The sequence below is a fragment of the Coloeus monedula genome, assembly GCF_965178545.1.
Source record: "Coloeus monedula genome assembly, chromosome: 17".
Lineage (NCBI taxonomy): Eukaryota > Metazoa > Chordata > Aves > Passeriformes > Corvidae > Coloeus > Coloeus monedula.
This window is the reverse complement of record NC_138797.1, coordinates 11,800,650-11,813,679: the sequence shown is the minus strand read 5'-3', so window position 1 is coordinate 11,813,679 and position 13,030 is coordinate 11,800,650. Positions and strand designations below refer to the sequence as shown.

The following is a 13,030-nucleotide window of genomic DNA, read 5'->3' as shown; positions in this document are numbered from 1 at the left end:
CATGCTGGAGAGTGTAATCTCAGTCAGTCGGAGCTGCAGCACCACATGGGAGGCAGAGCCAGGAGGAGCAGCACAGATTCCATGTGCTTCCTGCATATGTTCCACCTGGAACATACAGCACGAGGCCCTCCTGTCTCTGCAGTGCTTTCAGCAGCTGTCACTCAGGGGGTGAGTGGCACATCCATCCTCAGCACCGTGGGCATAAGTCACAATGCATGTATGTGACACATCAATTGATTTAACATTCGGGTTTTCTAACCTGCTGGTTTGCAGGTTTGTGCAGCTGGGTTAATCTTATAATTAATCTTATAATTATATTAATAATATAATTATAAAGTTTTAATTAATATTATAATATCATATAATGTTATCAAAGCACAGACAACCCCTGGCCCATGACAGCACCCATCAGCCATCACTCGCTGTCCCCCATTTGTCATGAGCCCTCTCATTTGCAGCTTCTGGCAGAGCTGTCTCCTGGTTCAATGTCTCATTTAGCAGGGATTTCCCTCCTCCTTCTCCTCCCCTTTTCAATCTGTGCAGGATCTAGAGGGAGAAGCCATAGACCACATCCCCATCCCGTGCTTTCCATGGAATTGTCCAGGGAGAAGGAGGTTCCAGGAAGGTGTGAGCTACCTGTGTGCAGTGAGGTGTGACAGGGACTGACAGAATCTCTGGAGCTAAAGGAAACCTCAGAGGGAAATGCCCTTGTGACTCTGTGCTGTGCTGCCATGGAAATCGCCGAGGGCTCCGCCACCAGATCAGGGTGTGTGGATCAGACGCTGTTCTCATCATCTCTGGTGCATCAGTCAGGCTAAAATTTCAAGGAGAAATCAGACACTGATGCTCCTATATCACATATCTACCCACGTTTCTTGTCTGACATTTTTCCACCTGTAGCATTTCCCTCAAATTTGAATGGTTTCTTGTAGATTTTGTGCCTCTTTCGGCTTTTGGTTACATATGAAACATCCTAATTCTCCTCCAGACCTGGCCTTGGAGAGCCCAATTCAGTTCTCTGAATGTAGTTACCCAGCAGAATCCTGGTTAGGCTGGATGTCCACACAGCCATGGCATGTCCATGTCTGCCAGATGTCCCAGGCAAGCACCCATTTGTGCTGGATTACTTCATGATCTTAAAAGTCCACAGCATCTCAGGCACTGGTGGGAGACTGAGAAATTTAAATACATTCTGTAACTCCATTATTGCAAGGCACTGAAATAAATCTGCTCCTGAGGTTGGCTGACTTCCTTGGGTCGGCAGGTTTTTAATTCTTCAATATTCTGTTGCCTTAAAAAGAGTTGCTTCTGAGGGCTGTCATTTTAAGAGGATATATATCTGGAATTTCATTAAGTACATTTCACTTATGAAATCTTTAGTGACATGCGGGGGGGGGGGGGGGGGGGGGGGGGAAAGGGGAGATTTAGCAAAGGATTTGGGAGTGTTGTGAGTGAGTTTTCTCTTATCAAAACTTTCTAACTGTCCAGGATGTGTCAGAGCTTCTCAGCTGTAGGAGAAAGGGTCACAACACAGAGAACAGCCGGTTAAAATCAGAGAATGGTTGAAAGGTTTCGCAAAGTTTTCTTGAGCATGGTAGAGTTTTTCCTACTGCTCAGCATAGTGCAGTAACAGGTTTTAATTTTTTTAAAAAAATAAAGGAGAAATAATATTGTTTTCTTTCCTAAATTTAGAACTAGAGAGTGACTCCATGTTTTCTCTGACCCAATATCCTGCATTTCTTTCTGCATTTCTCTGCTCCATTCCACAGGAAATGTTGAAAACAAAATTGCAGCGAGAAGCCTCTTTTTCATGGCAAGGCTGATTAATTACACAGCATTGAATTTAGTCTTTCCTGTGCTCTGAGTTACTGTAAACAGGCAGGGGTTTCTCTAGAGTGCCAGATTCTCACCTAGGTGAAGGTGGCAGGGAGTTGGACTAGGTGACCTTTAAAGGACCCTTCCAACACAAACCATTCTGTAATGCTGAGATTTTAGGGACTCCATCCCCTCCTGTAGAAACCCTGGCACATATCTGTGAGTGCAAGTTCTCGCCCCACTGGCAGACATTGCCATTATATTTTAAACATCAGTAAGGACATAAAAAATTGGCCATTGTGGCACCAGTGCAGATGATCACATCTTTAAACCACAGAATAAACCACACTTGTAGAACAAAACACCTGCTTCAGTGGCTTTCTCCTTACAAGAGTGCTCTGTCCAGTCAGGAACCCTTCTTATGGCCAGACTAGAGGATCTTCCAGTGCCTGATGATGGAGTGCCAATCTACTCATTAAAAAAACCGTAAAAACCCCCTGTGTGCTAATTCTGAGACTAATCTGGAAATAACAGAGATTTCAATTGCAGTGCAGAGGAGGTTGGAGCAGGAGTTAGTGTGCAGAAGGGCTGAGCTGTGCTGCACGGGAAACTTGTTAAAAATCTCAATACCAGGATTATAGCATATGTAAAAAATCAGTCTCAGTACTCTCAAAATTCTTCCCAAATACCCATCTTGAGATCCCAGAGGCACATGAGCAGCTTTTATATGCCTTAAAATATGAAAAAAAATTAAATTAAAAACTCATTATGAGGAATGGGCAGTTAATAAGAAAATCCTAAACCAGATTTATCAGCTTAAGGCCCTTCCTTATGAAACTTTATTACAGGTGCCTGAATTGAAACATCCCCTTCTAGACACATTTCACCAAGAGATACAGAGCCAGACCTGTGCAGTACGTTTTTCTCACTTAGGAGCTGAGCTCTCTCACACAACTTTTGCTGCTCTCGTTTACATGCAAATCAGGAAAAACATGTTTTCAAAGTGTTGTTCAAAGCAGCGTGGTTATTTGCTGCTTTGCAGTTTGCAGAAGGAGAAGGAAATGCGAGGATTGACATGCCAACAAATGAATTAATTGCATCCTCTTTTTAGGGAGCTGGTTATTTTAGAGAGTAAAAGTACAGTGGAAGCTGCCCCGTGCTGTGGTGGGGGATGCAGGGGGCACTACTTTGGCAATTTGAGGTCAGAGTATCCAGAACAGTGGTGGTTTGATTTGAGGTGGTAGAGCTTCTGGTTGTTCTTTTGCCCTGTTTTTCCCCAGCCCATACAAACCTGTTTGGGTTCCCCAGTGGAACTCAGAGCCTGGGAAGAGCCGTGCTGTGATCCAGCTCATCCCAGTTCCCCGCCAGCCTTCCCGGCTGGGGCCTTTTCCATCCTGGCAGCTCAGCAAGGATCACAGGGCTCTGTGACAATGCACTGGGGAGATCGATAGGTTAATCCAGGCTGACCTGATGGATTTATCAAGTAACACATGAATTAATGATGTTCCCAGGATTCTGCCCCAGCGCAGGGCGCGGCTCCAGCCCGTTCTGCGGCTGCCTCAGGAGACAGGCAAGTCACTTTAGCCTTTGGTTCTGCAGCTGAAGGGAGGCATAGGGCTGTCAAGCACTGTAAAGCCATGATGTGTCTGTGCAAAAAGGTTCTGTTATATAAATGTATGCATATAAGGGGGTTTTTTTAAGAATAAGGCTTTGTAGGCTGTTCCAGCTGTTTTAAAATCTATGTCTCTATTTAAGAGCATTACTAATTATACCTGACAATCAGATAGTCTGCAGAAAAGTATCAGCCACCTTTTCCTGCTGTTCATTCCGTAGGCAAAAAACAAAGGTATGTTAGACAAGAGAGCAAATGAAATGTTCAAAGGATCGTTGTCTAAAACTGGAAAATAAAGGGCTGTGCTATCAGATCAGAATTTTAATGTATATTGTTTCCACTGGCTCCTGACATAAAATCTTTCATTGTTGGGTATAACCATTGTTAAAGGTCACTGTTGCAAAGGCTACATCATTTAGACGAGATGAGATCCCATTTTGGATAAATTCACAATTTTAGTTCCTAACAAGGAGATAGTATCAGGATTTGAATGTACAAGAGTGTCAGTTTACGGATTAAAGGCTTTTGTGTTCTGGAAACCACACTATGCCAGATTTCATGAGTTTCAGTGAGATGTGCAAGTCCCCAAAGTCAAGCAGGTTGATTAAAGTGGTTCTTTATAGCCTTTGAAATAGAGATAAAGTACAACTTTCCTACACAGGGTTAATGTAGAATTTTTTTTCTTGACAAGGCTATATGCCTTCCAAGGACATAATTTTAATCTCTTTTTAAACCTTTCATATGAACATTGTAAAGAGCTCCTTTGTGTTGTAATGCATTTTTATAAAATATCTAAATTTCTATGCAAACTTCAAACCTCATTTCTTAAGATATATTTATTTGGAAATGGTTATCTTGCAGCAGAATGGTGTCTTGTGTCATCATTTCTGCGGCATCTTTTCATACTATCAAAAGAATGTAACATCTGATAATGAAAAAAAAATTAGTGCTCTTTGTTAGACATGCAAACTACTTTTTTTTTTAATATCCTTTTACTATTATGTGCTCTGAACTCCTGGCAAGTACTCAAAGAGTCTTTGAACCAAGGTGAAACCTACACGTTCCTTCCTCACACCAGAGTCTGAAGTGAGAGGATTTTCTTTTGCTGTGTCTGAAAGAGAGGGTATTGCTTTATTCTCCTCTGCTCCAGCTTTGTCTTCACATTCAAAGAGTAAAACTCATATATTGATCCAGAATTAGTCATTACTTGAGATTTTGAAAAAATAACACCAACAAAGTGTAAAGCCTGTGGCTGTCACCTGTGGCAGGAACACGACAGAGATTGTCTGTGCTCCAGCCTGGGATCAGCTTCAGAAGTGCTAAACTTTAGGCCTTGCTGTTGTTTTTCAAACTTGCCCAAAGAAAAGGAAACCAGCACACTGAGACCACGCTGAGCATTGCTCAAACTTCCTGCACAAACTCCCTGTGAACCAGTGGGTGCCTTGTCTCCACCACACCATGCTCAGAGCTGAGAGGGCTCCTTTGCAGGCAGGTGAGGTGCTTTAACAGCACAAACTGCTGAGGACAAAGGCAAAACTTCCAAAGCATCTTTTTGAAGCTGGTGAGCTCGTTGTTATGCACTTCCTTGACTGGGCTGGGCAAGGCTGACTCCTGCCTGACCACCATGAGGCAGTGCCTGCAGTCTGGGCAGCTCCTTTGTGAAGGAGCACCAGTGCGTACATGGATGGACTGTGGAGCAGATCCACATGGATGTGAAGCTGAAGCAGGGACACTGCAGTGCAGGGGATATTGTGGTCATGAGCTTGGATAAACAACAGCCAAGAGGTTTATGGAGGGACTGCTGGCTGGTGTCATGCAGAGCAGCCTCAAAAAGGAGTGAGGACATCGGTGCTCATCACTCGAGACCTCACAGGAGTGAGTTGTTTATTAAAACCAGAAATGAGCATCTCAAAGCCTGACTTGGAAAATAAGACCGACTTTACAGGGGTTTTGTGGGGATTTGAGCCAGCTCATGGTCTCCTTTGCACACAGTGGAGGGAGAACCTCGCAGTCAGTCCCTGTGTGACTGTCACAGCAGCCGAGAGCTGGGGCTGAGCCACGCGGTGCAGAGGGGCTGGGATAGCTCACAGCCCCAGCAGAGTCATCCCTACAGCAAACAATATTGGAAATTAAAGGTCACAGAATTGATAGTAAGGCTTAAGAAAACAGCAATTAGTCTGCTAGGAAGAAAAGCTAAATTACCAGTAGTAGGAATAGCGGGGGGGAGGGGAAGAGCATTATTGATCTAAATATCAAGTTGGCAGATACGCAGAGTACAATCTAGAGGTTTTTTACACCTCTGGGCTTATTCAACCCCCACAATAAAAAATGCAGGCCTATAAAGATGGAATAAGAAGCAATCAATTAGGATGGCATTTGCTTGTTTCCGTGCTGCAGTTGGGCAAGCACATCACAATTAATGATTTATTAGGAGATTTTCATCTTTTTTTTTTTTTTTTCCTCCATTTTACACAGATTGCTGCAACCAGACCGCAGTTGTTTATTAATTTCCCTGCTTTTCAAGCATCTTTGTTAGATATCATGCAGGAAAGGTAAACCCTTGCCTGGGATGCCAGCAGGGGTTGGGTGGATGCCCTGAAGCGTGAGGAGCTGCAGGTTTTATTCAGGCTGGGTGCCTGCTCCCACAGCTTGCGTGGGCCAGTGGAGCTCCCTGAGTGCAGACTGGCAGCAGGAACTGGGGAGTGATGGGACTCCCCACCACCACATGCACTCACTCTCATTTCGGTTTCTCCCAGCCTAAGGGACCCAGAGAGAAGATTCAGCACTTTGCAGCAGCCATAGCTGTCAGGGGAAGGGCTCAGAGTCTAATAAGAGGACTGAAATGCCCTTATTCTTCTGTGTTAATCCATAGCTATAGGTCATGAAACATTATTTCTCCAGGCAATTCAGTCTTCATAAACCACTGCTGCCTGGAACAAATATTGTGTCATCATTAGCAAATCTTGGAGACAACAGAAAGATCTTTCCTGCAGACATTCATGCGATCAAGTCTCTGCCTTCACAGCTTTTTAGCAAAACCAGCCAGGGAAAAAAGTAAGAACACTGGAAAAAAGGAACTCCCTTTAGAAGGAAGCCTGAATAATTATCTTTGTGTTCATCTGTCTCAATCCCACACCTCCTTAGGAGGGGCTGCAGTAGCTAATTGGTTTTACTCAGATGTGCATGGCTTCACTGCCCAGACTCCAGATTTATTGCACAAAGTCAAGTCATGGTCTGAATTCATCATTTGTCCCCGACATCAACCGCTTTCTTCTCCAGAATTATATTTGTCTGTGTGTTTATGTGCTGTCAGGTCCAAATGAGATGAAAGACAAATTCTGGGATTAACCAATTTTAGTACCAGCCCAAAAATCAGAATGAATTATTTCCTTTTCAGCAAGGCATGATTTCAGAGAGGCCAGCTCCAGAGGAGTGGGAGAAGGAGTTTTGCCAGCACAGGCTTTTATGGGAGGGGAAGAAAAAAAGACCCTACAGAATTTAAGGATTTAAGAACATGCCAGTTTCAGAAGGAATCCTTATCTGAGAAGGGAAGCAAAGTGTGTAACAATCAGCCATAGAAATCCTTGTGAATGGTCTTTAAAAAAGCACCCTGGAAATAAAGAACTTCAAATGCAACAGTTGAAAGTGAAGCTAAATGAAATACAGGGGAATATGAGTAAATGCTACAGGTATAGGTCAAGCACTGCTTTATCAATCTTGTGTTTACTCCAGCAGCTCCTCTGTTGCCCATTGTTTTACATTGTTTGAATAGATATGCTTCTCTTTATTTGAAAATCAATTGTAATCTTATGAAAGAGAACTTAGAGCAGAGGGAATGCTGGAAAGCGGCATAGTGAAAGATGTTCATTATCCTGAATTACTCCAGGGTGGGGAGGGAATGACATTAAAGAAGTGTGGGTAGCTTTGAGCTGCCATCCTTCCTTTAGCAGGTGTAATTTAATGTCATTACTTAATTTTATTAAAGGTAAAGACAATTGTGGACAATACACATTACAGCATTTACCTATAATAATGATAGTGGGGGAGTGTGAGAGGGAGGAAAGGCAGACTGCAGTTTGAATTCCCAGTAGCTGATGATCTGTAGCTGATGAAAATTATTCTTTTCTTCATGGCACATCTCTCCAAGATTTGCTTCTTACCCTGAATAGCTTTGGATAGCTCCTTTGATTCCAATGAAGGTGCTCTGTTCTCATCAGAAAAACATTTTGCTTTATAAGCGCAGTAGGCAGTAGCCACTCTCAGTGCTGCTTAGGACTGATAATTTCCTAACTGGACCTAACAGAGGTCAACAACAAGTGAGTGAACTCCTGGATTGCTCAGGATGTGCTGAGCATTGTGGTATTTACCCCAATGGAAAAGCTTTATAGGCTGCTGTGATCTTCCTCCAGGCTTTATATTGGCATGTGCTTGTGTATTTATAATTTTTAACATAACCTCATATTTTAAAATGTGTAAGCTCTGTCATTGTGGGCTGAAAACAGATGTGATGGCTGTTGGAAGAGCTGCTGTAAAATCCATTACGTGGGACCTCCATGTAACCCAAATTCGTTGGCAGCCCCTGGGTTATGACCTGCTAAAGGTGTTCAGGGATCATATAGGACTGGCCCTCTTAAATGGGTTAAATACAGCTGATGGTTTGTTCTTGATGACATAATTCTATTTGGTTCTGCAGGGCATAAGCCTGGGAGTGACAGAAAAAATCTGTGGTCCTGAGTTGAAGATCCGAGATGGTTTCAGGGAGTGTTTAACTCCTTTGGAATTACAATATGATACCTTGTTGTCGGCAGTGCAGCCTAAAAGAGGCTGGGGGCTCATGAGCTTGTCACTGCTGCTGTGCCATACAACATTAATTTAATGTAATGGGCAATAACTAGTGTGGATTTAGGAAGAGATGATCCTGTTTAACTAATCTCCTTCAGTTCAGACAAGGGTGATAGTAGAGTGTACATATGACATAATCTAATGGATTTTTCAAGAGGCTTTTGATAAATTTCCATATATTTCCCTTGCTTAAGCTGTGTGCTGCAGAGACTACAAATTGGGCAAGAGAATGGGTAAAGAAAAAGTGAAATCAGGGGAAATAAAGAGCAAAGAAGAGCTGCAGCATGTAGTAGAATAAGAATTATCCTGCAGCTTCCCACTGTTCTTCCCTACCACTCGGCATGGCTGGAAAGAGATGCCATCTGCATTCACTAATGAAAACTTGTTTAGGACAGGTGCATAGCAGAAAAGAGGGCAAGATGCCATTCAGGATACCACTAAAGGGCAAATTTAAGTTTACATTAGCATAAGGCAGACTGAATATTTTTGCTGTCAGCGGTGGAATAATATATCCTAAATATAAGCATCCGTAATGGAGAGATGCCAAAGGATGGGGATGGGTTAGGAGGGGAAACGGACTCTTGTGCTAACAAAGGCGTGATTTATTATCATTTACACAACCTGGCATTTGTGCACACCAAAGGCCAGATTTTAGAAGTGCTCTGCTCCTGCAGTTTGGGGCCAGGATTTCAGTTGCAGACACCGAGCCAGCCGCTCCCGGCATTTCCCCAGTGTTTAATTTGCCATATGTCACTCAGAGTGTTGATTTGCGAGTGCTGCTAATAGGCAATGCTGAGACATGAGGACAGTTGAAAATTTGGGAATGTGTCTTACTGGCAGCTTTTGAGCCCCAAACACTGGAAGTATTCACAGGCCAGGATCCCTGATCAGCCATGTGATAAATCAGGGACTGGAAAGCAGAAAAGAATGCAGTTAATGTGTCAGGATGTGCCTGAATGGGACATGGTCCATGGAAATCAGTGCTAAGTGAGAGAATTAAGCACCAGGAAAGGCTGTGGCAAAATCACAAGAAACACTTCAAATAATGAGACAGAATCAAATCAAGGGCAAGAAAGAAATAAAATGAAGTAAAATCACTGAAGAAGCAATAAAATGGCATCACTGAAATCTGAGTGAGGCAAAATACCTTGGGATAAATGGAGATAGTCATCCTAAAAAATTTAGACATTTTATTCTGCCATTTTCCCATGCTGTTGACAATTAACTCTCTGGTTGATGTAACTGAGCAAGAATACCAGGAATGGTTTTCGTTGGTTTCCTTGAAGCATTTGCTGAATCTTGTGCAGCAGCCGTGTGATAGTGGGTTTGTTCTCCTTTGGGCTGAGAGGTGAAGTTAGGCTTTGGGACAATACTCAAAGGAGAAAAATAGGAAAATCAGAATTTAGAGAGAGATGTGTTGCTCATTACAAATAACTGCATGGTCCTGTTAATGGGACTGGTTTCCCAGTGGGCATGGTGATGGAAGGGAGAGGGGAGGGAGGTGTGAGGATGGACAGAAAGCTCCCACCGTGACCACTGCTGTCTTTCTTTTGCAGTATTCAGGAGAAGTGCCTGAGAACAGAGTGGAGGTTGTGGTGGCAAACCTGACAGTGATGGACCGGGACCAGCCCCACTCTCCCAACTGGAATGCCATCTACCGCATCATCAGCGGGGACCCCTCTGGCCACTTCACCATCCGGACAGACCCCATCACCAACGAGGGCATGGTCACCGTGGTGAAGGTAAGGGGGAGGCCAAAGCACACCATGTTTGTCACCCTTACAGCTGCAGGGATTGCCAGGAGCCTGCACTTCTTTCATGCCTTCTCTGCCTGGAAGTACTGGGATCTGTTGTTTCCCGTCTCTCTCCATGTAGGAGTCCTGAATACTCTCACCTCCAGCGTACGGCACTGGTTCTGGGTTTCCCAGCTCAGCCCAGCCCACCATGAGCTTTCAAAAAGCCTCACATGCTGAAGGGATTCCCAGCACCCGAGCCTGACCTCCACCTCCTGCATCTCCTTGGCTCTTTGAGCTCTGTAGGAGGGAACAGGCCTGTGCTGGGCAGCCCTGCCCTTCCTGAGCCAGAAAAGCCCCTGTTTGCTGTGAATCAAGGGCAGTGTTTCACTGCCTGGGTCAGTCAAGTGAGCCTCTGTGAAAGCAGGGAGTGCGGGAGAGATCTCAGGAGGAGTGAATTTTCTGGTAACAGAAGGAAAGGAAATCTTCCCTTTGACTGAGTTGTTTGGCAGGAAAACTGCAAGAGAAATTTTCCTTTTATAAGGAAATTAAGCGATATAAGGTATTAAGTGATAAACACACCAAGTGGGACAGATCCTCAATTCAGGACAGCTCTACTCAAGTGAAAGCCACCCTGCAGATTGGATCAGCCAAGGATCTTGTCTAAAGACTCCAAGAAATCAGACTGTAAATATCCACCATCCTGTCTTCCCTCCATGTGCTGGGAGAGCTGGAAGCCTCAAGATACCCGCAGCAAGTATCAAATTGTGTTTCCTTCCTTGCCTCCAAAGAACATGGCTTTATCTTCATTGGAGCATTCGCTTCCTTTTTCAGTTTTGAGGCCAGTGAGTGTTTCTGCAGTCATTACACACAGCCAGGACATCACTGGATCCCTTCAGCATTCCCCAAAGCTCTTCCCAGATAAGATGCCTGTGGATGCTCCCTCTGACTACAAAAAACAGCGAAGACATCACGCATAGGCTGTTGAGAGGTGTAGGAGCTGCACAACACACACCATGCACTGCACATGGGAAGGATTAATACCTGCTGGGGTGGATAAAGCCAGCACCTTCTGATAAGTCTGGCCTTCCCTTACAAAAAGTTTTAATCAACAACATAGGTAGAAATACTAATGTTTGAAGAGCAGCATGATCCAAGAATAGCTCTGTGCTGAGCTCTGTTTCCTTGTTATTAGCTAAACAAGTTGCAGTCATTCCTAATGTGCTCAGTTTGGGTCTTAGGAAAAATGGCATCAGTGAAATGCCAATGAGGTCACGCTGGCAGGAATGTGTGAGCCTGTCCTGTTCCCTGACCCTTGGGCTATGTGTGTGTGTCTGCAGATGCTGCTCTGCTGAAACTTCAAGGGAGACATCATCCTACCTGCCAGATGGTATTTCAGCAGGGTCCTCTTATTTATCACTTTTTACTGCTCTGTGTTGATGGTTGACAGCCTTACCCGGTGCAACATTATGAAACCTCTTCAAGCTTAGACATGTGTATATGGTTGCATATATGTGTGTAAGTACTGTATATTTTCTGCTTAAACAGAAAATATTCAATTAAGTAAAGTGCAAAAATTTAACTTCCACTGACATCAGCAGCCAGTCTGAAATCGAAATCCCAACGTTTTCACTGCAAGCAGGGAAGGACCCCTTGTTCTAAATCTTGCAAAGTGTCAGGACTGTAGTTTAAAGGCACATCAAAGTGAACAACAGGGGATTTGCATGATCAACACTTCCGCACAAGGACTTGTGCATAATGAACCATCCCTTATTCACAACTTGCAGGCAAAAAGCAGGGCAGATTTGTCAAGACACCATTGATGTTGGTGTTGACTTTCCACTGCTGTGTAACCCACAGTGATCACAAAGCAGAGAACCACATGAAAATCCAATCTCATCGAGCTGAGCCCAGAGCTTGAAATTGCATTGGATGTCTTCAGTACATCGCCTCACCTGATCCCCCTGGGCACCAGGGTTCCCTACCCTTATCAGGCTGAGGGCCTTTTTGGTGTATTTGCAGCAAGGAGAATGAGTGAAATTGCTTGTGATTAAATTTTCATGGTGAAGAAGGGAAGATTCTTAGGATTCCACCTTCTTCTTTGAAATATGTCGTTCTCAGTTAATAAGTGAATATGCTTAAAGATTTGGGGGATGTACTCTCATCAGACTGGGTGGCCAGTCAGAGCTTGTTCTTTGTGGTGTGGGAGCAGTCTCTTGCTGGTTTGATCACTGATGGGGGTTGAAAACACAGGTAAAAAATTAAGTCAAGTAATGAACCATTTATTTACAGACCCTACATGGCTGGATTTTCACGTGGCTCTTCAAAGCCGCTTATACGTAACTCCTGCTACAAGCAAAGGAGTCACAGCAACAGCACAGGGAGTGGGGCTCTGTGCAGAATCCCACCACTTCACCAGCATTTTAGGGGCCTGAAATGGAGGGCCAGAAATCCATCCAAACCAGATTTCCCTTTGGAGTTCAGATTATGCTCATGGGAACCATTTTGCGGCTGCCCTCAACAAAACCCCATCTGTAGCTCCAGTCTGATCACCAGAAGTACAACATTTCCCTTTTCTGTTCTTGCCTTTACAAACCATTTCCATAACTGTGCAAGACCCTAATCTTCAAAGAAAGCCTTGATCAAGGGGAGAAACTTCCCACTCAGATGAGACACCGCAGAGTCTGAAGACAATCTCCCAGAGCAGCAGTGGCTGCCCTGTGGCAGCCAGCTAAGTAAAATGTTATTATAAACTCTGCATGGATCAGAGCTGTGAATTTATAATGGAGATGCTGCTGAAGCTTCAGTTATTATTTGCATCAACTATAACACCAGGCAAATTTGTTCACTTCAGTTAAAAGTACCCCAAGAAAAGGAGGACACGTGGCAAGCCCTCGGCATCGCTCTGCTGCACCCAGGTCGGAGGTTGCTCATGAAGGAGGAGGATGTGCAGCATCTCCAGGGGGATATTTCCCAGCCAGATCAGACACCAAACATCCAGCAAGGAGTATCTGCAAAAGTGCTGCTT

The 13,030-nt window shown here is 44.1% G+C and overlaps 1 protein-coding gene across 1 annotated transcript in view; it reads left to right on the top strand.

Annotated features, from left to right (window-relative positions):
- The window catches only part of CDH4 (cadherin 4), a gene marked incomplete at both ends in the record, with an annotated part of 419,822 nt that overhangs the window by 387,681 nt on the left and 19,111 nt on the right, over window positions 1-13,030 (top strand). Inside the window, one exon of the mRNA XM_082292618.1 lies at window positions 9,826-10,011. Coding sequence (XP_082148744.1) covers window positions 9,826-10,011 — 186 coding nt within the window. The remainder of the gene's footprint in view (window positions 1-9,825; window positions 10,012-13,030) is intronic.